The sequence below is a fragment of the Trichechus manatus genome, unplaced genomic scaffold (assembly GCF_000243295.1).
Source record: "Trichechus manatus latirostris isolate Lorelei unplaced genomic scaffold, TriManLat1.0 scaffold00113, whole genome shotgun sequence".
Taxonomy (NCBI): domain Eukaryota; kingdom Metazoa; phylum Chordata; class Mammalia; order Sirenia; family Trichechidae; genus Trichechus; species Trichechus manatus.
Window position 1 is genome coordinate 3,039,572 of NW_004444049.1, and position 26,445 is coordinate 3,066,016.

Sequence of the window (26,445 nt, forward strand, 5' to 3'; positions counted from 1 at the left end):
TCTCAGGGGGGCGGCGGGACCCCACCCCGTCGTCTCAGGGGGCGGCGGGACCCCACCCCGTCATCTCAGGGGGGCGGCGGGACCCCCAGATCATCTTGGGGGGGACCCCCATCACCTCGCGGGCGGTGGAACCCCCCTGGCCATCTCTGCAGGGGCGGCGGGACCCCCTCCCAGGTAGCCGGGTTCGCGGTGGCCCTCAGCTGCCCGCGTGGTTTCAGGTGCGGTTCCTCGTGGGATCTAGCCGGCCGCGGGGCGATGCCCGGCCGCGGCCCCCTCTGCCCGCATGGACGAGGGCCCTGTGCTCGGCGAGTTGTCCAGTCCCGAAGACGAGATGGTGCCGGACCTGTTCGCATCTGAGAGCGTGGCCCTGAAGGCCCCGGCGGCGGTCAAGCGCGAGGCGGACGAGTTCCAGGTCTTCAAAGACGCCTACCTGAGCGCCGCCGACCCCCAAGAGCCCCTCCTGCGGGCGCTCACCGCCCCGCCGGGCGCCGACGGCAAGGGCAAGGTGGAGCTGGAGGATGAGCGCAACCACCAGGAGGTCCTCGCCGAGTACCCGGGTCTCCCCGAGCTCAGCCCGATGGAGGACGCCCTGCTCGCCCGGGCCCCGCCGCCCGCCTACAACGTCCACTTCCTGTCCTCGCTGCTGGCCCCGCACAGGAGCCCCGCCGTCGTGCCCCTGGGCACCTGGCCGAGGGAAGGGGCCGCCCACCCCGGCGTCCGCGTGATTCCAGTAAGAGCCTCCTAGTAGATGGGCGCAGCACCCCTTTCTGCCTTCGCAGTGCAATCCAAGACTGCGGGATTTATGCTGAGGGTTCCCTCTATAAGCATTTTTCCTGGCGTCACATCCCGCTGGATTAGCTAATTCCAAACGTGGCACACGGAGCTGTGTCCACCCGGATGAACTAGGCTCTGTTGTTTATAGCGATCGTTGGCTCGAGGAAAGAAGCCCTATGTGTTAGAATAACTAGTATCCACGAAAACAAATGTAACACTGAGTTTTCATGTGTTTGCATTTTGCTTTTTAAAATTTATTTTGTTGTTGTTGAGATCCTCCCCCATTAACATCAATTCATTGCCCCCTAAGGTTCCTGTCTAGTTTTTCAAGTTGCTGTTGTCATTTTGATCCTATACAGATAGATAGTTCTTAAAAGAGCATAAAGGTCATGGCAGACATATTTTACTAGTTAAGCGAAACTACTGTTTTAAGAAAACTTCAGAGGCTATTTTTGGTTTAAGGTTTAAAGATTAACTCAGGGCAATAGTTTCAGGGGTTCATCCAGCCTTCATGGCTCCAGGAAGTCTGTAGTCCATGAGAATTTGAAATTCTGTTTTGCATTTTCCCCGTTTTGATCAGGATTCGCCTATAGACTCTTAAATCAACATGTTTAGTAATGGTAGCTGAGCATCATCCAGTTCATCCGGTCTCATGGCAAAGGAGGTAGTTATTTACGGAGGCAGTTAGCCACACGTTCCATATCCTCCAGCATTTTGCTTTTTAAAAATTTTTTACAAGGCTTGTAAGTCACAGCAAGGACTCAGAGTTAACACTTGTTTTTGCTGAGCCCTGAAATCAAGATGTCAGATCTTCCTTCTGCTAATACGTGATTGTTTTTCGAGCACATATGATATGAATCAGAGGCTATTTATTTAAATTCCTGCTAATTCTCAGCAGCTCCATGGAAGAAAGGCCTGGCAATCTGCTTCCAAAAAGATTACGGCCTAGAAAACCCTATGGGGCAGTTCTGCTCTGTAATACATGGGTCACAATTAGCTGAAATTGACTCGGCAGCACCCAACGTAACACACAACAATTCTCATTTACCTGAAGGAGGCTTTGCTATGGATGGCTACTGATCATTTTCTGTTTTGTTCAAATCAGGTTTTAAAGGAAACAAAGAAAAACCAAACCCAGTCCCGTCGAGTCAATTCCAACTCATAGCGATCCGATAGGACAGAGTAGAACTACCCCACAGGGTTTTCAAGAAGCAGCTGATGGATTCGAGCTCTTAGCAGCTGAGCTCTTAACCACTGCACCACAAGGGCTGTGGATGCCGGCTGCCCAAAAGGGAAAACTAGATAAATCACCCATTAAATCAGTTTAGTAAGTTACAGACAAAACCCACGTGGAACATTTTGAGTCCTCGTTGAGCTGGCCAGAGCCTGACTTGACAAGAAAAGCCAGGTCAGGGGGAGCTTGTGCTTCTGCTTTTCTGGGCTTCCTCTGGCGGGCGGTACAGCGGGGGCAGAATCACTGCTCCTGGGTGTGGAGGCGGGGAAGAGCGAGGCTCCTGGCCAGTGTCCCGGCAGGTGGGGCCCAGAGGAGTCTCAGAGAACATGCAGTCCCTACAACCTTCACCCGGGCAGAGATCTTCCTCGAACAGCCCTCTCGAGTGGACCTTGCTCTGCCTCATCAATGGCAATTTCCCAAATCCCCTATTAGTGTGATCCAATCTCGACAGAAGGCCGGTGTGGCAAAATCAAGGAGATATTATTTGAATTATCATTATTTTTTTGCCATTTTGAATTTTTACTAACACTTTTCTAATTCATTAATAAAATGAAAATGATTTCACATGGACATGTTTATCATTGAAACAGAATGGAATCGTTTTCCAGTAAACACTCAGGCTAAATTGCTAATTTCTTTCCTCTAGAAATTCATTCTCACATACTGACCTTTGTTTCTATCCATTCTGTAAAAATGAGACTTTACTGTAATATAGGACCCCTGGTGGCGAAGTGGTCAAGACTTGGCTGCTAACCAAAAGGTCGGCAGTTCGAATCCACCAGCTGCTCCTTGGAAACCCTATGGGGCGGTTCTTTAGGGTCGCTGTGAGTCGGAATGGACTCAGGCAACGGGTTTGTTTGTTTTTTACTGTAATAGAAGTAGTTGAGGTATTAGTTACATGGTTAAATTTATTACATAAGTATTTGTTAATTATAGGACATAAATTAAATCTCAAGTTTGATGACATGGGTGGGCATGGCAAGTTTCCCAAAGCAGGCAGCTTCGAAATGGAAGAAAATTCCCACAGCAGGAAGAAATTCTGAAAAGTTCTGTATTTCTAGAAAATTTGAAATATCTAAATAAAGCTGTAACTTGAAATACAGCTAAACTTTGCCTTATCTATTTTAAGATGTATACCTAGATGCTAGTCTGCTGTGCTAAGGGATTTGCCGGCTTGTGTTCATTGTTAGTATTTGTTTAGGCCTCTGATTTAATTCGGTGGGAAAATCTCCAAGTTTGAGTCCACGTCCACACCTCGAAAAATAGTTAACTGTTCTGTGATTTTATGTGAGGTCTTCAGGATGTGACCATTGACTACTGCACTTGACACCCTTCTTTTCTGAAGGACTTTATTGCCTCCTGGCCTTTTGGGAGGCTCCCTGGGCTCTGTAGAGGGCTAGAGAGAGACAGGAGAGTGGGGTTGAAGAGGGAGAGAGGCGTCGAGGAGTGATTCAAAATGTGGGTCTGCTGCTGTTTCCGAATCCCCCTTCCATTCTTACCCAATTTTAAAAAGAAGCACCGTGGTTTTGAAACACACAATTCTGATGGTAATTTTTTTAATTATGAAAAAATTATAATAAATTAAAAAATCGATTTTTTTTTTAGTTTTTTCTTTTTTTCAATTCTGATTTCCGGTAATATCAGTGGTATTTCTCCAGATTTTTGGTAATTTTGCTAGCGTGTCCTTGACTTGGACCTCGCTGAAGAGGAGAGCTTTAAAAACAAAGTGGGCAGCCATTGCCTACCCTCACTGCTTCATATTAATTATTCTTCTACTACTCAGTCAGGGAAGTTGACTCTTTTTATTTTTTTTTCTAATTTAAATCCCTTACATACATTATCAAACATCAGCAAGGATTTGGGGCTTCTTGAGGAAATGAAACAACAAAAAACCAGCGAAACAATCGGTTAGGCTATTTCATACAACCGATGAGGCTGCACTAAACGGTTGGCAGTTCAGGCGGTTTTAAGCAGCACAGACGGGACTTCCAGCTCCATCAGCGTAGGGGGCTGTGAAGCAACGGAAGAAGCCACCGACCCACTGGGGGATCCTCTCAACTGCGTCCGCCATCTTTGGAAACAGCATGAGTGCCACATCAGAAACATTTCTCCCCGCCTCACTAGCCCTGGTGTTCGTGGCCCTCAGCGTTCTTTCATAAGGTGGCCAGGGAGGCTGGTCAGGTGGTTGCTGCCCCATAAAGATAGCAATAGTTTTAGTTCTAGAGTCACCAGTGAGGAAAGAAAGGGTTAGGGTGCTCTTTACTTTTAAAATGTAACTTCACATAAAACTTGAATTTTAATTTACTGTATTATGCAACCAGAGTCCCCGGGTGGTGTGACTCGTTAACACGCTCAGCTGCTAACCAAAGGGTTGGAGATTCGAGTCCCCCCAGAGGCACCTCGGGAGAAAGTCCTGGTGATCTATTTTAGCAAAATCAGCCACTGAAGACCCTACAGAGCACAGTTCTACTCTGACAGTCATGGGGTCTCTGTGAGTAGGGATCGACTCAAAGGCAATTGGGTCTTCTATATTATGTAACTGCAAAACCCCATGTCTACAACATGTTTTCTAAAACAGCGACTGTTTTTTTTTAGGTTGAAATAAAGGAAGCAGGTGGTACGATTACCAGCAACAACCTGGAGGAGACAACCTTTCCGAATCCTCATACCCAGGAATCCTGTTGCAAGTTCCCATCGTCACACGAACCCGAGGGCGCCTCCGACTGTTCCCACAAGGACTCGAATCCCATGGTAATTGTGCCACAGAAAAGGCGTCTGGGTAACACGCTGGTAAATGTTTGGCCCCGGTCACCACTCAGTCTGATTACCTCAGTCATGACTTTCATCCTGTTACTTGCTGAATCAGTGTTTTTGGTTGTCTCGTCTTAGAAAGGCAGGCACTGGTTAAGACCCTTTCTAAGGCTCCTTTCGCCTCTAAGATTCTCATGTCTACTTAGTCTCAGCAAATAAGGCAAAGATCAGGGCGCTGCTGTCTTCTTTAACTAGAGAAACCACAGTTCACATCCATCAGCGCAGAGCGGGGGTCGGGCACCAGGATGGGGGAGGTGTGGCCGGGCTGTGTGGTTTGGGGTATCACTGGGAGGGGGCGCTGGGGTTCTCAGACACTGGGGCCGAGGCTGCCTCTCTGCCTTTGCCTCGCCCCCAAACTCTAAGTGATCTCAACTAACACCTGTATAGGAGGCGTAATCAGTTAAGTCACAGATTGGTTTTGCATATTATTTCGTTTAATCCTCACAGCGACTCTGAGGTAGGCATTATTTGGATCCCCCCTTTATGGATGAGAAAGCAGAGACGTTACATACTTGGCTTAAGTCTTCATAGCTTGTTAAGGGGTGCAGCTCGGACTCCAGGTCTCCCTGTGGTGGGGGACTAGGAAGGAAGGAAATCTGCCCGAGGATTCCTCTGGCGAGCTGCTTAGAGGCCGGAGGCCAAACCATTGCCTCTCCCCACAGAGGTTCTTTATTCCAAGACAGGGGCCCTGGCTCGAAGGCATTCACTTTAACTGTGAAATACTCGGAAATGAGCCAGCACGAGCTTTGGCTTGGCAAGGCACACACCAGTAGCTCTGTCCACGGCACAGCTTTCCCAGGCCACCTGGACAGCCATCCAGAGGAGGCTAGCCCAGCCCCCAGGAGGGGACTGTGTGGTTGGCAGATCTGGAGAGGCCATGCGGAGCCTGGCCCCCGCGCGCGTGACCCCCATGTGCCCCCGCGTGTGGGTGTGTGCCATAAGCACAATTCCAGCTGCACACCATGTTGTCGGGTGGTCTGAAGCTCTGGCGCGGGTCTGCCCCTCTCTACGGAGGCTCGTTTGCGTTGCTCGCACGGATGGTCACGCGGGCACTTTATGCTTCTTCGGGTGTTCCTGTCTGACTGCAGGCAACCTGAAGACAGAACCCACAGCCTCTCTGTGTATTCGTGGTTTTACCATTGGAATTAGAAGCTGCCTGTGGGTAGAAACCGCGCTGCTGGCCAGCCATGTGAGGCCCCTGCCTCGCAGCCGCGTGCAGGGCTATGCTCACCCTTAGCGTCCACCTCTGCTTTTGCTCGGCACTCCGGCCGTCACCTCACCTGCAGGTGAGGGCTTGTTCCTGGTTAGAATCCCACCCGGGCTACCTGAGCCTGCTACGCAGGCCCCGGAAGATGGACAGGGCTTCTTAGAACCTTCAGTTCTTGGAGGAGCCTTTCTAAGCTGCACTGGTAGGAACTAAGAACAGACATTAATACAGAGTGTGTGTGGCCGGAAATCCAGCGGTGCTGAAATGAAAGATGACCCTAAGCATGTGCGCAGCCACGGGAACGGGGTCAGGACGCACTCCCTCTGAGTTAAAGCCCTTCCTCCCGGGCCGGGGCCGCAGGTCAGCTCATTCCACTGACAGCGTAGATGGTGGAGCCCGAGAACACGCAGGAGGCTCTGGCGCCCACTCACCGGACCTTGACCCAGTCTCCGTGGTCAGACAGCTGCAGAGGGGACGTGGGCAGGCGCTAATGTGGGTGCGCTGAGAGCATCTCCCGAGAGGTTTCCCTGAGCCCCGTGGGCCCTCCAGACAGCTCGCTGATGCAGAGTGCGACATGGAGAGCGGACCGGTCGTTTTCCATCCTCCATTCCAACTCAATCCCAGAGAAGTCTCTTTCCTCAGATGTGAGTTTATTTAGGCTCGGATTACTGGAGTTACCTTTGAAAATGAAACCTGGTCGTTATTTTTCATTTTAGGTGATTTGTCAGTTGAAAGGGGGCACACAGATGCTGTGCATAGACCATTCCGGCACCAGAGAACTAAAAGGCCTACACCTGGTTCCTCAGTATCAAGACCCAAATAATTATCTACAGTCAGGTACAAAGAAACAGATTAAAAAAAAAAAAGTTATGTTATATATCACATATAAGTTGGTAAGTGGGTATGTTTGGGTTTTTATAGAGAGTAGACGTGAAATAGGCAGCTAGGTTATTCAACAGGCAGTTGGCAGACCTCGCAGCCCATCTAAGTGAGCTAAGGACAGAAAACATGTATCTCTGTAGATGAACTCAGAGACATTGCATTGGGCGTCTCACACGCAGAGAGCTGCCCTCCACTTGAGCTGCCTGCAGAGATTTTGATCCTGACAGGCGCGTACCAACCTGTATCGTTAATTCCACAGTGGGCGTGTCTCGGGTGAAATGCCAGGCTTTCCCAGGTTGAGTTGATGGTTCAACTGTGGTAAAACTTTATATAGCTGTTTATATAAACGTGAGTGTAACCAAGGAGAACGACCACTCTGGGTTAATTGCCATGAGTTTCAAAATAACTATCAAATGCTGACCTGTCTGGCATGTGTTCACTCAGAAACGTCTTTAAACCGGCACAGGAATGATGAATGACCTATAAGCACCTGGCCATCCTAAACTGCCTTAGGAACTATTAAAGAAAGATTAAGTGGAATAGTTTTAGGATTGTGCTTAACAGAAGTTAGAAACTCATTCTGGAGAACCGGGTACCTGTATGGACTGTACATAGTCACATTGCGCTAGACAGCAGGTTACCCAGGCTATTTCTTTATCAGTGAGTCCCTGGCATTGCCAGTAATTTAAAGTCATATCAAGTCTCCAGGTAGTTTCAAGTGGCCAAGCTCTTGGAGTCTGGGGCAAGAAGAGAGTGTGGCCCCTCATCTCCCCGCCCCGTCCTGACATTGTCTTTATGGAGGAAGCTAAACACCTTCACGGCAGGTGATTTTCTGCAGGGAGACTTCAGAGCCCTGGCTGCATCGGCTGTGGGTTTTCCGACTCTGTTTCCTGTCGGGTGATGCTGTGTGCTCCTCAACACGGGCAGGGAGGGGTTCCATCTCCCGTCCTCCTGCCCATGACAAAATCCCAGTTCCCCCATTTGCAGACAGAGGCTTTAGATAATATTCTGCAAATTTGTTTCCTTGCTTTTTAATCATAAAACCCCCACCGAATCAAAAAACCAAACCCATTGTCTTCGAGTCCATTCCGACTCATAGCGACCCTATAGGACAGAGCAGAACTGCCCCACAGGGTTACCAAGGAGCAGCTGGTCGATTCAAACTGCTGACCTTTTGATTAGCAGCCGAGCTCTTAACCACTGAGCCACCAGAGCTACAAAACCCCCACAGATCCCTCTTATCATGGTGTCTGCATACATGTTAAACCTCACCGTAAATGTCGCCTGGGTCCCCAGGTAAACCTGAAAGGATCTGAGGCCTCAGAAGGAAGTGTGTAGAGCCCAGTGGTGACTCGAGAGAGTAAGTCAGTTCTCCCCTTCCACTTGGACTCACTAGCACCCTTAGCAGCTCAGGAATCTTTCACCGTGCCCTTACCCGTTACCATCAAATCAATTCCGACTCGTAGAGACCCTATAGGATAGAGTAGAACTGCCCCACAGGGTTTCCAAGGAGCGGCTAGTGGATTTGAACTGCCGACCTTTCAGTTAGCAGCCGTGGCTTCTAAGCACTGCACCACCAGGGGACAAAGAAATGTCTGTCAGTGGGCATGATGAAGTGGTTTGGTCCAAACAGCTTGGTGAGTCCTTATGTCTGGCCATCGAGCAACAGTGTGAAAGAAGCGTGCACACAAATGGAAAGGAGTTCACGTGGTGTCCAACAGATGGCGCTGTGTTCCCCCTCAAAAATGGAACCCGTCCAGCGGCCCCTGTGTGTGTGTGCTTGGGAACCTGGGTGCTAACATTTTTTTACCCCCTAGAAGCTTGAATCAATTAGTTTTATGACCAAAAAAAAAAAAAAAACAACAAAAAAACTGGGGATAGCGAGTTTAAAAAAAAAAATACACGGACCCAAAAGGTTTTGCAGAATAAAAAACATAAAAAGAACCAAGAGAAGTTGAAAAACTGCACATGATAAATCCATAACCCGTTATACTTTCTGTACTTTCTTCCGTGTGTAAGTGGAAGAGGAACAATATATGCTGTCAACTAATTTTAATTGTTTTCCTTACAGAAGTCCCTAAACCAATGACTACTTTAGTAGGAAGATTTTTGCCGGTACCAGCAAAATTAAATCTCATTACTCAACAAGTGAGTCCTTGTTTTAATAAGAAAAAAATACAGCCGGGCATTATTGTTTCTGGAAATTTCGAGGGTCGCAGTTGGGATTACCCAGGAATAGAATTTATCTTCCGTTTTAAAGTCAGCAGTGAAAGCTTTACCATTCCTCACTGCCTTCAGCAGTGGGAGGAACAGAGTAGTCCAAGGCGTGGCTCCTTGCCAACCCTGAGACCCAGCGGCTCTGCCTTCTCCCACAGCCTCCTGCCCACCTGTGCCCTTGTCTTTGCGGCCCTGGCATCAGCACACTTGGTCCCTCACCTTCCTCGGGGTCATGGAAACGCTTTCTAAAAGTTTGCTTTTGTGATGACACCATAATACGCATCCGTTAGATAGAAAGCACTGGTCTCCTTTTCCGGCATCTTCCTCAGGAGAGCCCCACAGCCGCCAGGAGGCAGCGGCGGTCCTCACTGCCTGCGCCTGCTTCTCGCTCTGCCCGGCACTGTCGCCCTCTTGTGTGCCCTGGTTTGTCTGTCTACACTTGCCCGCGGGGATGTAAGCACCACAGGGGCGGAGGTCTTGTCCACTCTGTGATCTGAGGACCAGAGTGAAGCCGGCCTCACACTGGGCCTCCGCGCGCCGTCACCAGGGGGAGACAGACAATTCACACAGCTCACAGATACACAGATTTCCCGCTAGGAGAGCCGAGGAAGGGGCCTAGGAGATAGGGTGTGGTGGGCAGAAGGCAGGCTGCGGTTTTACCAGGTGGTCACGGTTGGCTTCATTGAGAAAGTGACATTTGAGCAAAGACTTGAAAGTGACGAGGGAGTCAACCACGCAAATATGGTGTGGAAGAACATCGTAGGCAGAGGGGCCAGCACAGGCCTAGGGAAGGGTCGTGTCTGCTGTGGGGACAGCAAGGAGGCTGGCAGGGCTGGGATGGAGTGCACCAGGGAGTCACCGAGACGAAGTCGAAGACAGTGGGGGCACTGAGTTTCCGCTCTGCGTGAAAGGGGGCCCAAGGATTTTGGACAGAGACGTGACCCCTTTGAAGGAAAGGATCACATTGGCCTGTGTTAGCGTGGACTCAAGGGAGGGGCTGGTGGAGGGGCAGAGTGAAAGCAGGTGAGCTCCGAATGCAGGAATCTCGAGAGGGATGCGGTGGCTCAGACCAGGTGACAGTGGAGATGAATCTCGAGAGGGATGCGGTGGCTGAGACCAGGTGACAGTGGAGATGGCGAGAACCAGTCAGTTTCTCGTGATGTTCTGACAGACAACCAGCAGAGGTTGCAGATGCATGGGATGCGGTACGTAAGACAGAAGAGCCCAGGTTTGAGCCTGATGGTTCAGTTCCAAGCTTTTCAGTCTGAACGACAGGAACAGTAGAGTTTCCATCAACTGAGACCGGACAGCTCATGTTTCGTGGGGGAGACTCAGCGTTCCCTTTGGACATGTTAAGTGTGAGATGCCCCTTAGACATCCAAGTGAGGACATTGTGTAGGCGTCAGATCTACAAGCCTGAAGTTCACCGTGAGCAAAGGCTGAGCTGGAAGGATTAAGTTGGGAGTTGCCAGCTATAGTATCGAAGGGATTCTGAGCCGTGAGACCAGATGAGATCCCTGAGGGGGTGAGTGTAAAGAGAGTTAAATATTGGTCAAACGAATACACGAAGTAGTACTTCTCAAATGACATACTAGCCAGAGGGGAGAGAGTATTAAGTGGTGCAGGAGATGGACAAGCTGAGCCTGGTGCTGTGAGCCCGGACGTGGAGTCTATCCTGATGCGGTGTGCATACCCTCGCCTCCTGGGCCTCCTCCACACCTGGACTTACCCTCCCTCACTGCTTCAGCCACCAGCCAGGAAGCCATGCTCTGGGCTTGCTTGTGAAACCCCCCACCTCCAAGCCCTTGCCCTGTGAAATGCACAGTTGGCCCACACCCACCCTCTTCCCACCTCCTCCCACCTCCTCCCATCTTACCCTGACTGTGCTGATGGTGGTCCCCATTTTAGCACCCCTGACTTCTTACCCAGCTTGGACCTCAGGGATGATCATTTCTGAAATGCATTTGCTGCCTCCTTGGAATCCCTTGCTTCCTTGCCAAACTCCCAATTCTGGACTTCTCTAGAGCCTTGCTACTCCAAGCGTGGTCCGTCGCAGGGAGCATTGGCATCGCCTGGGACCTTGTTACACACACAGAGTCCCAGGCCCTACGTGAGGCCCACGGAGTCACAGGCTGCACGGGAGCAGGACCCCAGGGCATTTGCGTGCACGGTGTAGGCCGAGAAGCACTGCCTTAGCCCTGCTGTCCTCCTTGGTGGCCAACCATTGCCCAGAAAGTCGTGGACTTCAGCGTATGCTGACCTAGACTTGTGACCTCTGTAGTGCTTCAGAGTAATCTTGTTTTCTCTGCTTTGCTTTGGGGCTAAGCAAGCAAGGAGAAAACAGAGTCATGGTGTCTGGTTTATGCAGCAGAGAATTGCCTCAACCCTGAGAGCTGGAAACCCTTTCTCCAAGAGAAAGCAAGACCCGGCAGACTGCGCACGTGAAGACGCTGGCCTGCCAGTTAGATATCTGGATGGCTGCCAAAGAAACACTCGTTTCAGTAACTTCTGGACACTTCCCTCCTGTAACCCAAGTGTGAGGACCATACTAAAGAGAGGGTAACTACTGGGGTGAGGAAGATTCTTATTTGTAAAATGAGAGAGTTGGGCCCAGAGTGATTTCTCAATGCTTTCCAGTCCAAACAGTAATTACACAAAATTTAAAAAGAGGCAGAAGAGAAAATGAAGGGGATGAATAAAATGTATGTTTTCCCAAGTCTGTATAACCACCATATATCTGTCAGTTTGTCATACTGTGGTGGCTGGTTGGTGTGATACTGGAAGCTCTGCCACCAGTATTTCAAATACCAGCAGGGTCACCCTTGGTGGACAGGTTTCAACGGGGCTTCCACACTAAGACAGACTCCCAGGAAGGACCTGGCAATCTACTTCTGAAAAGGCTGGCCAGTGAAAACCGTACGCATAGAAGGTGGAACATTATCAGATATAGTGCCAGAATAAGAGCCCCTCAGGTTGGAAGGCATTCAAAATATGCCTGGGGAAGAGCCGCCTCCTCAGAGTAGAGTTGACTTTAATGACATGGATGGAGTCAAGCTTTCGGGACCTGCATTTGCTGATGTGGCACGACTCAAAATGAGAAGAAACAGCTGCAAACATCCATTAATAATCTGAATGTGGAATGTACAAAGTATGAATCTAGGAAAATTAGAAGTCAAAAGTGAAATGGAATGCATAAAGATCAATATCCTAGGCATTAGTGAGTTGAAATGGACTGGTTATTGGCCATTTTGAATCTCCTGTGCTGGGAATGACAACTTGAAGAGGAATGGCATCATGTTCATCGTCAAAAAGAACATTTCAAGATCTATCCTGAAGTACAACGTTGTCAGTGATAGGATAATATCCATACGCCTACAAGGAAGACCAGTTAATACGACTATTACTCAAATTTACGCACCAACCACTAAGATCAAAGATGAAGAAATTAAAGATTTTTACCAACTTCTGTAGTCTGAAATTGATCAAACTTGCAATCAACATGCATTGATAATCATAGGCGATTGGAATGCGGAAGTTGGAAACAAAGATGAAGGAATAGTAGTTGGAAAATATTGCCTTGGTGATAGAAAACGATGCCAGAGATCGCATGATAGAATTTTGCAAGACCAAAGACTTCTTCATTGCAAATACCTTTTTTCAACAACATAAACGGCGACTATACACGTGGATCTCACCAGATGGAATACACAGGAATCAAATCGACATCTGTGGAAAGAGACGATGGAAAAGCTCAATATCAGCAGTCAGAACAAGGGCAGGGACCATCTGCGGAACAGACCATCAATTGCTCATATGCAACTTCAAGTTGAACTGAAGAAAATTAGAACAAGTCCACGAGAGCCAAAGTACGACCATGAGTATATCCCACCTGAATTTAGAGACCATCTCAAGAATAGATTTGACACTTGGAACACTCATGACCAAAGACCAGACGAGTTGTGGAATGACATCAAAAACATCATACATGTAGAAAGCAAGAGGCCATTAAAAAGGTAGGAAAGAAAGAAAAGACCAAAATGGATGTCAGAAGAGACTCTGAAAGTTGCTCTTGAACGTAGAGTAGCTAAAACGAAAGGAAGAAATGATGAAGTAAAGAGCTGAACAGAAGATTTCTAGGGCAGTTTGAGAAGACAAAGTGAAGTATTATAGTGAAATGTGCAAAGACCTGGAGATAGAAAACCAAAAGGGAAGAATATGCTCAGTATTTCTCAAGCTGAAAGAACTGAAGAAAAAATTCAAGCCTCGAGTTGCAATATTGAAGGATTGTACAGGGAAAATATTAAATGATGCAAGAAGCATCAAAAGAAGATGGAAGGAATACACAGAGTCACTATACCAAAAAGAACTGGTCGACGTTCAGCCATTTCAGGCGGTATCATGTGATCAAGAACCAAGGGTACTGAAGGAAGAGGTCCAAGCTGCGTTGAAGGCGTTGGCAAAAAACAAGGCTCCAGGAATTGACAGAATACCAGTTGAGATGTTTCAACAAACAGATGCAGCGCTGGAAACACTCATCTATACCAAGAAATTTGGAAGACAGCTACCTGGTCAACCGACTGGAAGAGATTCGTATCTGTGCCCATTCCAAAGAAAGGTGATCCAACAGAATGTGGAAATTATCAAACAATATCATTAATATCACTCACAAGTAAAATTTTGCTGAAGATCATTCAAAAGCAGTTGCAGTAGTACATTGACAAGGAACTGCCAGAAATTCAAGAAGAGGATGTGGAACGAGGGATATCATTGCTGATGTCAGCTGGATCTTGGCTGAAAGTAGAGAATATCAGAAAGATGTTTACCTGTGTTTTACTGACTATGCAAAGGCATTCCACTGTGTGGATCATAACAAATTATGGATAACATGGCAAAGAATGGGAATTCCAGAACACTTAACTGTGCTCTTGAGGAACCTGTAGTTAGACCATGAGGCAGTCATTCGAACAGAACAAGTGGATACTGGCTGGTTTAAAGTCAAGAAAGGTGTGTGTCAGGGTTGTATCCTTTCACCATACTTACTCAATCTGTATGCTGAGCAAACAATCCCAGAAGCTGGACCAAACGGAGAAGAACGGGGCATCAGGATTGGAGGAAGACTCATTAACAAACTGCATTAAGCAGATAACACCACCTTGCTTGCTGAAAGTGAAGAGGACTTGAAGCACTTACTAATGAAGATCAAAGACCACAGCCTTCAGTATGGATCACATCTCAACATAAAGAAAACAAAAATCCTTACAACTGGACCAGTAAGCAACATCATGATAAACAGAAAAGATTGAAGTTGTCAAGGATTTTGTTTTACTTAGATCCACAATCAATGCCCATGGAAGCAGCAGTCAAGAAATCAAAGGATATATTGCATTGGGCAAATCTGCTGCAAAAGATCTCTTTAAAGTCTTAAAAAGCAAAGATGGCACTTTAAGGACTAAGGTGCACCTGACCCATGCCATGGTGTTTTCAATTGCCTCATATGCATGCAAAAGCTGGACAATGAATAAGGAAGACAGAAGAAGAATTGGCGCCTTTTAATTATGGTGTTGGCAAAGAATATTGCATATTCCATGCTCTGCCTAAAGAATGAACGAATCTATCCTGGAAGAAGTACAGCCAGAATTGCCCCTTAGAAGCAAGGATGGCGAGACTTTGTCTCACATACTTTGTACATGTTATCAGGAGGGAGAGGTCCCTGGAGAAGGACATCATGCTTGGTAAAGTAGAGGGTCAGTGAAAAAGAGGAAGACCCTCAAGGAGATGGATTGACGCAGTGGCTGCAACAATGGGCTCAAGCATAATAACGATTGTGGGGATGGTGCAGGACTGGGCAGTGTTTCCTTCTGTTGTACAAAGGGTCGTTATGAGTCGGAAATGACTCGACGGCATCTAACAACAGCATACTTTAAAATAAAGCTTATTTTTAAATTGTTCTCGGCTGCTAATAGAAAGGTCGACGGTTTGAAGCCACCAGCAGCTCTGCAGGAGAAAGACCTGGTGATCGGCTTCTGTAAAGATTACAGCCTAGGATGCCCCGTGGGGCAGTTCTACTCTGTCACACGGGGTCGCTTCGAGTTGGAATTGACTTGACGGCACCCAACAGCAACATTTTTTAATTTCAATTTCAGGGGCAAAGGATGTTCACTTGTGATATGTATGAGTATCTCAGAATCTAATTTTATCCCGTACTTTCAATTTCTCTGAGCTTCTGATAAGCAGAACATCAGGGCAGTGTTGGTCTGGCGTCCTTCTCTCTGACAACAGCCTCGGGGAGCCCCACTAAAGAGCGATGTAACGGAGAAAGACGAGAACTCGGAAAGCGAAGGGCGTGGCTCATGTTGCGATGCTAATACTGCCTCCGAGTTAGTAACCATTAGCCATCAAATGGTTTTGAATAGAAAAAAAAAAAAAAATATTAATGCTTGCCAATGAGACTTCATATGCCAAGACCTATTATGTTATATTAGGACTCTACAAATAATAACAATTTAAGGTTATTTTTAGTTTAAAGAAACGTATAATTGGTTTTATTTCACAATTTATAGTTCATGCAGATGAAAGACATTTTTTTCTCTTATCATGTCCCTGGCCACCAGCTCCGGCTGTGCAGCCCTGCCCTCAGCCCTGCCCTCAGCCCTGCCCTCAGCCCTGCCCTCAGCCCTGCTCTCAGCCCTGCCCTCACCCCTGCCCTCAGCCCTGCCCTCAGCCCTGCTCTCAGCCCTGCCCTCAGCCCTACACCTGGAACACGGTTCTCTCTGGCCACAGTGCTGACCCCGGGGGCAGGGGGCCAGGCTGGTCTGCTCAGGGTGACCCTTGGGGACTGGATGATGTTGTAAAGGGACGGTGATGTAAACCTCTAGCAGAAAAAGCACAGCTTTTATCTGTGCCTGTGGGCTGAGGATGGGACTTGGAAAACCAGCCTGCTAATTAAAAACGCCTTTGCCTTTGACTCTGTGCAGCTGGAGAACGGACCCTTACCACCCGTGGTTAATGGATCAACTCTGCCAGGACCACCAAAATTGACTCTGGCTGGGTAAGGACTAAAGCAATACGTTGTCACTCACTTTAACGCAAGAGGGTCAGAGGCTTTGGGTGCATCTGTGGTTTTCTTCTGAGGTACGGAATTAGCGTTACCTGCCAGCCTACATGACTCCTAAGATGTTACTTGTTAGCTGGCTGCGTGCCCAGGATGGTGCCGCTGCTACCTGTCTGGTTTTGCTGTTGCTGCAAAGGCAGGGCTGTAACCTCTGTTTGTTGCACTTTACCATCCGCTGTCCTGTGTCACTGCTTCCCGAGTTTGTTGCCATTTACCGTTCTCTTTTGGTTTCACATCGATCTGAGCTGGTCTCTTTCTGTTTTGTAGTCACCTACGTAAGTCACGATGTGGCAGTTTTGTAGTCACCTACGTAAGTCACGATGTGGCAGTCGGTCAGCGTGGACAGTGGCCTGTCGTGTGCCTCTGTGGGCTGCCCCCTGCTGCCTTATGAGCTAAGTGGACTCACCCTCTGTCCAGCTGCTAAGACACACGATCTCCAGGTGGGCGTGGCTGCCTTTACCGGGGACCTCATCCTGCCATTTTAAAGTCGTGTTAATAACTGTGACTAATGAAACTAATGAAGCTGATTGGCGCTCTTCGGCGCGTCAGCACCGTGCACTGACAGAGGCGCGGCGGCCCTTGCTTCAGCCCGGTGGGGCTTTGGGAACACCATCTAATGCGTTGTATGTGGTCGGGTGGGCCCGCGGGCCCAGGGCCTGGAGGAAATCAGGCCAGGCAATCGACAGAGCCTAGACTGTGGCCTCTGGGGCTTCCCGGCCCCGCGGGGCCTGCTACCTGGCCCCTCATCATCCTGGCCTTGGGAAGTGTGAGGAGAATTGTCTGGGGCGTGGATGAAAGGCTGCTGGGTGCACAGGGCAGGGTCCTAGAGACGTCACAGAATTCAATCAATGCTCTCACCTCCGAGACTTGTCACTGAAGGGTTTTGGTTGTCCCGGTGCTTTGCTGATTCCGTTTTAGCAGTTGCTCCTCCAGCTGGTTCTAGGCCGTGCCCAGGCCGTCGGTGGCTTTCCATTGCTCTTAGCAGTTGCTCTTCCAGCTGGTTCTAGGCCGTGCCCAGGCCGTCGGTGGCTTTCCATCCCTCTGGTGGAGTGAGGCTGCAGGAGCTTTCTCCTGAATTCACGCTCCTGTTGTGGGTCAGAGAGGATGGCTTAGTATGATACATGCTCATGTCATCGTGGTTGTTAGAATTCCTGGACAAAACAAAAGCTACGTAAGCAACTCCCGGGTCCTGCTGATAGCGTTCCGTTTTCGGTTCACCGTGTGATCGAAGACGTTAGGGTCCTGAAGAGACCCACTTTCTCTTTCCTGTGACTGGGAGCATCATCTGGTCAACAGTGTTGCGTCCCTACGTGCCTCCTTGTGCCCAGAACATTCCATTCAAGTATCAGTTAGACTCCGATGCTTCTAGAACTTTATCCCAAGTGTGCGCGTGCAGTTACAGCGGCCTTCAAGGTGCCAGTGTGGTGCGGCCAACGCTCGTTTACACACAAGCGCAGTGACGAGGCAGTGGCCGTCTCGAAGCTCCCTTCTTCTTCTTTCCCTTCCCCACTCCCTCCTCCCCCGCATCTCTCCGTCCCCTTCCTCCTCCTTCTCTTCCTCTTCCCTGTTTCTCTTCAAGCCTGTCTAGACTAGATCTTCTCCGTCAGTCACAGGTTCTTTATTTTGAAGTAATCATTCAGGTTGTAAAGGATTTTTCCGTTATTGCTGACGTGCCGGGAACAACACAGGCTTTGTGTTTCTGTTTTTGCTGCCAGTAGTTACTCCGTGCATCGGCCCTGGCGATTTTTATCTCCATGGTCCTGATGGCGTTCTGGGATCTCTACCAATTGCCTATCTGAGTCAGGAAGCAGAGGCAGAAAACAGTTGGTCATTTGCCTTCTGTACGTGTTCCCAACCATGCCGAGTCGCTGTCCTCTTCACCTCTCAGATGCTTCATTAGCCTTCTTTTTGATCTCCATGAGATAACAAGGTCAAACTAGGTCTGAAGATATCAGACAAGAAACTGTGGGCCTGATACGGCTCCAACATGGAAACAGGTCAGCTGGCTCATGTATTAACTGGCTTATCATATTAATACATACCCTTTTAATCAAGAGTTACACCTGCCACTCAGTATAGCTTTACTAACCTGATTATCCAGCAGGTAATATATGAATTCTGGTACCTCCTTGATGCTAATGTTTTTGGTCAATCTAATGAACATCATAGTAAGGAATATTAAGAGTCCACTTCTCTGGAAATGTTTTTCTTGCAGATTAGGCCCTATCTCACTGTGGTCAAGTTTAGTTAGAACACTCTTCTGAGGCCAAGGGCTCTACCAGTTAAGCTGTCCAGACGTCTTCTAACGCCTTAATTTTCAGGTTCGCACTAAGAGAGTTGACAAGGATCATTAGATCCATGGAGTTTTTTTGGAGTTTAGTTTCCATCACGGTCATCTGGTCCCCTCACTGGCCCCTCACTTGTCCTGTGCTGCTCCCTCACGCGACGTCTTTGTCATGCTGTTCTTTCAACTGAGACATCCTCTGGACCAATAAATAACCCTCGCCACCTTAAAGGTTGATCGCACCTTCTACCTCCTCCACGAGCGTTTTGCTTTCTCTAACTCTCCGCATCTCTGTAAAGCTTCCCAGTCTGAATTCTTCAGCGTTCATAGTCAGCATCAAACAGTGTGACAGCTCATGATGGGACATCTGTGTTCTCTGGTTTTTAATGGTGTGTACCTCATGTCCCTGGCTATTTGGTGGACTCCTTCAGGACAGGCCCCATAGTGTTTTTAAGAAAATATCTTGATGTCCCGAAGCCCTCGGCAGAGTCCTGGCTGCGCAGTGATGCCTCAGAACGTGCCCATCGGCACCTGAGATACTCACTGGGCAACACTGTCTCCTTCCTCAGTTACGGTCAGGACACTGCTGGCGTGTCTCCTCTGCCCCACCCAGTTCCTCGGGGCGGGGGGATACCTGGCCACTGTGTGTCCCAGCTCGGGAAGGGTCGGCGGGGCCGTGGCTCGGGCAGTGAAGCAGGCATCAGCACCCTCCTCTGAGCATCCGTGTGTGGCCCACAGGTGGGTGGGCCACACCTGCACCTCTGGGTGCCCGCCAGGGCATCAGCTGCAACTGTCCTAGCTGTAAGGGGCAAAATCAGGCCAGGTGAAGAATACATTAACACAGCATTCAGTGATGTGGTTTGGGAACGTTTTCTTGAAAGTGGGAGACATCTCCAGAAGTAACGAGGCGCAGCGGTCTATGTAGATGTCAGGTGTGCCCTTCTGTTTCCACTGGGGGGCACAGACGGTGAGCTGAGTGGGGAAGGCTGATGTGCAGGCACAGATGGAGCCCATGCAGAGCAGAGAGAAGGATGAGCCGAGTTAGCATTTGGGCCTGACACCAATCCCGACAGCCGGTCAAGGGAGTGAGGGCACAGACCACAGGACAAAGGGATATGGGCATCAGTCATAATCACCTAGCAAACAGCACGAAGTCATTCCCACGCTCTGTGTGGCAACCCAAGACTGGCAGCAAGCATTAATAGTGGGCCAAGCACTGCTGTAGTTCTCGTAGGAAACTCAAGGCCAAGTACGGTGCCTTGCAGAGTTACAGCCTGCGTCCACCATCCCCAGGAGCCCGTTGGCAGAACGAGCTGTGCATAGTGCCCAGGAATGCCCTTTCCACAAGGGATTCTGCACAGTGCCTTCTTTTCACCGTGACCTCTTAAGCTTCTTACAGGGCTGACATTCTGAGCTCCCTCAGTAAGCATCATTTCTGAGCAATGCTTGGGAACTCTTCCCTATTTTTTAACCTGCAACTTCCCCTCACGGCTAGTAACATCCACAGACGTGTTATCTTCCCTCTCATCACGCCGCTGAAGACGGCTGATGGGCTAACCTCCAAATGCACAGTTAGGAGGGTTGCCATAATTCCCTCCTCAGCGATCATGAGACCCTCCCCCCAGTGATCACATGACGCACTCAAACACTTGGTGGTGACATCCCAGCATGCTCAGCTCTAACATGGGCACGACAGAATACAAACGATGCTTTATCTAGTGCTCTCCAATTCATGCTTGCCAGTAGTGTCCAGATTGGGGGAAATATAAAAAAAGAGCTGTTTGGTGGGTGGGGAGGAGGCACAAAATAGAGGTTTAGACAGGTCGGGGCAAGAAACTCCAGGAAGGCTTCTTGGGAAGGTGGCCCAGCGTAGGACCCTGCTCCCCACCCACAGCCAACTCTCTGGGGTGCACAGCTGGACCTGGTAGGGCAGGCCCACACCACGTGAGATAGGCTTACGTTTCCCAGGTCATGACCAGGCACCTGTAAATAGCACCTCTAGGTGCTTGGTGTTGAGACTTTCAGTATTTGTTCAAAAACACCAGCTACTTAGCAAATTCTCTTTTTGCAGAGTAACCATCTGAATACATTTTCTTTTTTAATCTTTATAGAGTAACTCTTAGTTCATGGGACACAAAGTCTAAAAAGCCATGTAACTGTACCAAATCCCAGTGTCTGAAATTGTAAGTAACCACAAATCCTTCGTTATTAAATAAGAAATAAGGTTGTTTAGAAGCCAGTAAGTGAGCAGAGCCCAGTTAAACCCAAGCGGCCAGCAGTGCCCACACTGCAGTTAATGTCCAACAATCGTGTCCCAACGCTTGGCGCAAACTAGAACAAGATGGCGCCACCCTTCCAGTGCAGGCCCGGTGTGGCTCTTTTGGCATCACTGGCCGACTGACTTAGTACCTGGCGCTGTGCACACTGGAAGTGGTGTCATCGTCTTGGGTTTGGGTTACGTTCTCCAGCCCCTCAGACAAATGCTGAATATGTCATCCTTGTTGAACATTAACTGTAACATTTCCACATCCTTTTTTTTTTTTTTCTTAAGTTTGATGACTTGGCTTATTCTTTTTTTTTTTTTTTAATTAAACCAGATTTAAAACTCTGGTTTCTTAGAAAGACTCCCCCAGGGATGCCAGCTCCCAGATGGCTCAGTCAGAGGGTGGTAGGGCTTGGGCCGGAAGTAGAAATTATGGCAAAATAAGAGGTGGTCCTCCATCACCCTAAGTGACGACACTGCCAATCTCAGCTCCCTTTCCACACGGCCGACTCTAGACTGTGTTGTTCTTGTCTGCCCTGCTTGCAGCTCCTGTTCTGGGCTGCGGACCTTCTGCCATTAAAGTCCACCTAGCTTTAAGGGACAGATTGGAAGAGAGAGAACCCACTCAGTCCCAGTGTCTAACAACCCTAACCGCATCTCCACGTGGTCTTTCCATTGCAGAGCTCCTTCTGAAGTCACGGAGAGAGAGCTCCGTTGGCGGAACAGTGATGTAGGGGTCAGACGTGGGTAAAATCCTGAAGCCCGGGAAACTTGGTTTACAAAACAAAACTGAAAAAATTGTGTTAAAAAAAAAAAAAAAAGTAATGCTGACATCTAGGGTTGACTGTGAGAATATCTGAGCTGTCCTTGGTATAGTCTGTGACTGCACATCGTTTACCTCTCTGAACGCTGGAGACGCCAGGAGACAACCGATCAGGAAATTTAAAAAGCAGCTCTGGGTGAGGTGGAAGGAGGACAGAGGGGAAAAAGCCAGGACCGTGTGGCATTGTCAAGCCAGAATGGCCCGCCCAGATGGACACTCCCGGTGCAGCACAGGACAAGGTGGTAGTGTCTAGAGTGGACAGAGACCAACAGAGTAGGGGACACCTGTGGACAGAGCTGCTGAGCTGCTTGTTGGTGTGTGGGTCGGGAAGAAGCCTGGAGCAAGGCCTAGAGTATAACTGGGGACAAAGTGAGGTAACCCCTGAAGACTTGGAAGTAAGATGACCCTAAGAAGGTTTAGCTTGCTGAACGACCTCCTCATCATGGAGTTGACAGGAATAGCTTGCCGAGAAGCAGCTTCCCGGATTAATCAGTGGGTCCACCACGGCTCTTCACTAGCGAGTGGGCCATAATTACCATTAACAGCCTGTAGCTTTCTCTACCTTTTTACTCCCCACAGCTAAGTCATGTAACCAAGGCTGATTTTCATAGGGTGATGCTTTGTACTACTTTAATGGAAGTCTGGATAAAGGCAAGAGGGACTACGATTCATTGGCCATGACTAAAGAGAGAAACAAATCACTGTATTTTTTAAGATAAAGTAATGTGCACACTTGGGCAAAAATTACTGGAGTTGGGCTCATGACATGGAGAGCAACAGAGCCCCGCTTCCCTTCCCCCACTCCCAGCCTCCCCCCAGGAAGCTGCTGGCACTTAGCACTTAAGATGACGAACAGAAGTTTCTCTTTTGACATACTCAGAGTGATCACTTGTTGTCATTATTGTTAGTGATTATTGTGCCTTGTTCAAGCAATCCGGCTGTATCTTAAGGTCAAATCGTTTTCCTGTTAGGTCAAAAACTTAAAGGTCTGCTTTTTGCCACTGAGGCCTTAATGCACCCGGAATTGAATTTTGCGGAAGGCGTTAGGTAGGGATCCAATTTCATTTTTACCTATACGGACACTTAATTGTCTAGCTCCGTTTACTGCAGACCACCCATATGGTGGCCACCGATCTGCAGCGCAGCCCCGTTAACTCTCGAGGTTTGACGTGCGAGGGTTGGGTGGGCTGCTGTCCTGCTCCACGCACAACCCCACCGCATCTCAGGGACTGCAGCTCCAGTCGAAGCGTCGACGTCTGGACGGGCTTGTCTCTCTCAGCATTTGGAGGTTTTGATTAGAGTTGTACTGAACACGATAAGTCAGTTTGTGAGTAATTGACATAGTTTTGAGATTGAGTCATGTCTATGGACAGGGCAAATCTCTTCACTTACTTACACCTATTTAACGTCTTTCAATAAAGGTTTATATATTTTTTCTTCATACACAAATTTTTTAAAAACTTTTCAAATGTCTTGCACATATTTTATTGGGGCTTTTTAAGGCAACTGATAGTCTTATTATTATGGTAAATGGTGTCCTTTAATTGCTGGAATAAGTAAATGCAATTGATTTTGATATATTGATCGGATAGTCAGCTATTAAACGCTTCCTTACGGGTCTCTAGCAACTCTCTGTAGATTTTTTGGGTGTTCACATCAGCTGTGAATAATTAAAGTTGTTTCTTCCTTTCTTGGTCTTAACCTTTTATTTCTTTTTCTGTTCTTACATGCTGACTGCAGTGTGGTACAGAGGTGGTGATAGCAGACATCTTTCTTTTGTCCCTGATTTTAAATGAATGTTTAATTTTTCCCTACTAAGCATGATGTTACTGTCCATTCCTCATTCCCTAAGAGTTCTTATCACTCATGAGTAGTGAATTTTATCAAGGGTTTTTTTTTCTTTCTGCATTTATTCAGATTATCATGTGATATTTGTGCTTTAATATGATAATGTGGTGACTGACTTATAGATTTCTTAATTCTTGCATTCTTGGGATTCCCAGGATAAATCCAACTTGGTTACTTTGGATTATCTTTTCCCTGTGTGCTTCTGGGTTTAGTTCGTTCATCTTTGATTTAGAATTTTTGCATCTGTATTCGTGAGATGAACCTGTCATTTTGCTTTCTCGGCTGTTTTTGTGTGGTTATGGCATAAAGGTTGGAATGTCTCCGTGGAATGAATTGGAACGTGTTCTTTGCTTTGTTCTTTTGATCTCTGGAAAGGTCGGCATAAGATTGAAATGATCTGTTCCCTGAAAGTTTGGTAAAATTCACCTATAAAACCATCTGGTTCTGACATTTCCTATGTGGGAGGATTTTAAACCACTGCTTCTATTTCTTTAATAGTCTTCGAACTATTCAGACCTTCTATTTCTTCTTAATTCTGTTTTGGTGTGTTCTTATTTGCTGAGAATTTGTCCGTTTCATCTCAGTTTTCAGATTTCTTGGTATAAGCTATTCATAATATCTTATTTCTTTTGAAAAATCTCAGCTGTGTCTGTACCTGTGCCCCCCAGCCCCCATTCCTAAATCATTTCTGTGTACCTTCTTCCTTTCAGTCTTGTTCATTCTCACCAGAGGTATATCTTCTTTGGCTTTTCAAAGAACCAACTACTGGCCTTGTCGATCCTCTCTAGTTTATTTTCTATTTCATTCATCCTTGCTCTCACCTTTGGGTTTTGCTTTTCTTTTTTCCCTAACTGCTCCAGTTGGATGCTGATTATTTTTCAGTCTTTCTTCTTTCTTAAGATAAACACTTAGGGATATAACCTTCCTTTGAAGTTATAGCTGCTCAGTTCCACGACTTTTGATAGGTACCTTTTTCATTATTATTCTGTTCTAAGAATCCTAAAATTTCCATGATGATTTCTTCTTGGATCTGTGAGTTGTTTAGAGGCCTGTTTTTGATTTCCAAATGTGTGGGATTTTTAAATGTACTTGTCCGATATGACTTCAAACTTAATCAGGTCGAAGTCAGGGACCGTTAGATGATTTGGTACCGAGTCTTTGAAACGTGTTTAGTCTTGCTCTGTGGCTTATGGTCAGTTTTTCTAATGGCACCATATGTGCTGGAAGAGAGTGCATTGTCTTTATTGTTGCGCTGAGTCCTACTAAGTCCATTACTATATACGCCAAGCTTATCGAGTGTGTGGTGCAGCCCTTCTGTGCCTGGACTAACCTTGTCTGCAAGACCTGTCCGCGTGTTAGGGGGTCCTTGACAGCTGAGCCTGCGATGCCCAGCATTCTTGTGTCTTCCTCACCTGCCTGCCCCCATCCATTCCCTTTCAACCTTTCTATGTCCCTTCGCTTCTGGAGAGCCTCTTGTAAGCAATTGAGAATTGGATTGGAAAATCCAATCTGTCAATTTTTGTATTTTAAATGCTGAGTTTAGTCATCGATATTTATGGTAATTGTTGCTGTGTTTGGTTTTTTTTTTTCTTATCATATTTTTTATTGGTATTTGTCCTGGGTCTTTTCTAGTTTTTGTTTTTTCTCGCTTACATCTTTGGAGGAGGATCGATTGAGCTTGGTGGTGGTCATTGTTTGTTTTTCTTATCTAGTTCCCCCTGGTATCAGTTTGGCATTTGTATAGGGTATTTGTGAGTTTTAGTGACTTACCTTGATATATTTTTATTCATATCTGACTTGTTATCTTAACCTCATCTTGAACAATAACCTTGAGCTCTGACCACCACCCTCGCCACCACTGGAAACATGCTATTGTTGTCCACTTAGTTAGTTTGGTCCTTTTAATAATCCTAAAAATTTATCAGTGTCATTATAATCATTTTATACATTTTATTATTTGATCACTGTCTTTTCTTACCCCTCAGACTGCCTTCTGGCGTCATTTTCCATCTTGCTGAAGTACAGTCTGTAAAAGTTTATTTAGCAAAGATATGTTCCTGGTGAATCCTTATTCTTTTCTTTTTAACCCTCATTCTTGAGTAATAGGATAACTTGACAATTCCAGGTTGACAATTCTTTTCTCTCATCACTTTGAAGGTATCAGTTCACTGTCTTCTGGTTTCATTGCTGCTGTCAGGAAGTTGTTCTTGATCTAATTGCTCTTGTCTTTTCTCTGGCTGCTTTGAAGATTCTTCTTCATTTTAGAATTCTGCGGTCGCACTACAATGTGTCATTCTTTTTATTCATCCAGTTGATAAAGCTTGTGCTTCCTAAATCTGTGAAATAATGCCTTCCACTAATTCTGGAACATACTTAGCCATCATCGCCTCATATAGTATCTCTGGTCAAGCAGTTCTCTCCTCTCCTGGGCACCCAATCACATACGTTTGGCTCTTTCATTCTGTCCTCCATATTTCTTAATCTTTCTTAGATATTTTCCATCTCCTTGTCTCTTTGCAAACAGGATACTTGGCCCAGTTTGGGAATGGGGAGTATTGGACTGTGTTTCATTCTGGGTAATTTCTCCTGCTCTGTCATCCAGTTCATGAATTCTCACTTCAATTTGTCTAAACTTCAGGCTAACCTTATGTACTAGGGAAATTAGCACCAGTTACTCAAACAGCCTCAAAATTCCAATGGCTTAACACCAAGAAATTTACTTCTTACTCAGGCAAGGTCCATTATGGAGATTTCCAACCCACTTCCATCTTGTGGATCTGCCATCTTGTGATTTCAAGGTGGCGTTTACATCATCTAATCAGTTGTTGTTAGGTGCCATGGAGTTGGTTCCAACTCATAGCTACCTATGGACAACAGAATGAAACACTGCCTCGTCCTGTACCATCCTCACAATTGTTGTTATGTTTGAGCCCATTGTTGCAGCCACTGTGTCAATCCATCTCATTGAGGCTCTTCCTTTCTGTCACTAAG

General features: G+C 47.3%; 1 protein-coding gene across 1 annotated transcript in view; it reads left to right on the plus strand.

The window, feature by feature from the left end:
* Positions 1-283: 283 nt before the first annotated feature.
* Positions 284-26,445, plus strand: part of TESMIN (testis expressed metallothionein like protein) — a 40,818-nt gene continuing 14,656 nt past the window's right edge. Inside the window, exons 1-5 of the mRNA XM_004383637.1 lie at positions 284-730; positions 4,604-4,759; positions 6,743-6,863; positions 8,980-9,056; positions 16,100-16,173. Coding sequence (XP_004383694.1) covers positions 284-730; positions 4,604-4,759; positions 6,743-6,863; positions 8,980-9,056; positions 16,100-16,173 — 875 coding nt within the window. The remainder of the gene's footprint in view (positions 731-4,603; positions 4,760-6,742; positions 6,864-8,979; positions 9,057-16,099; positions 16,174-26,445) is intronic.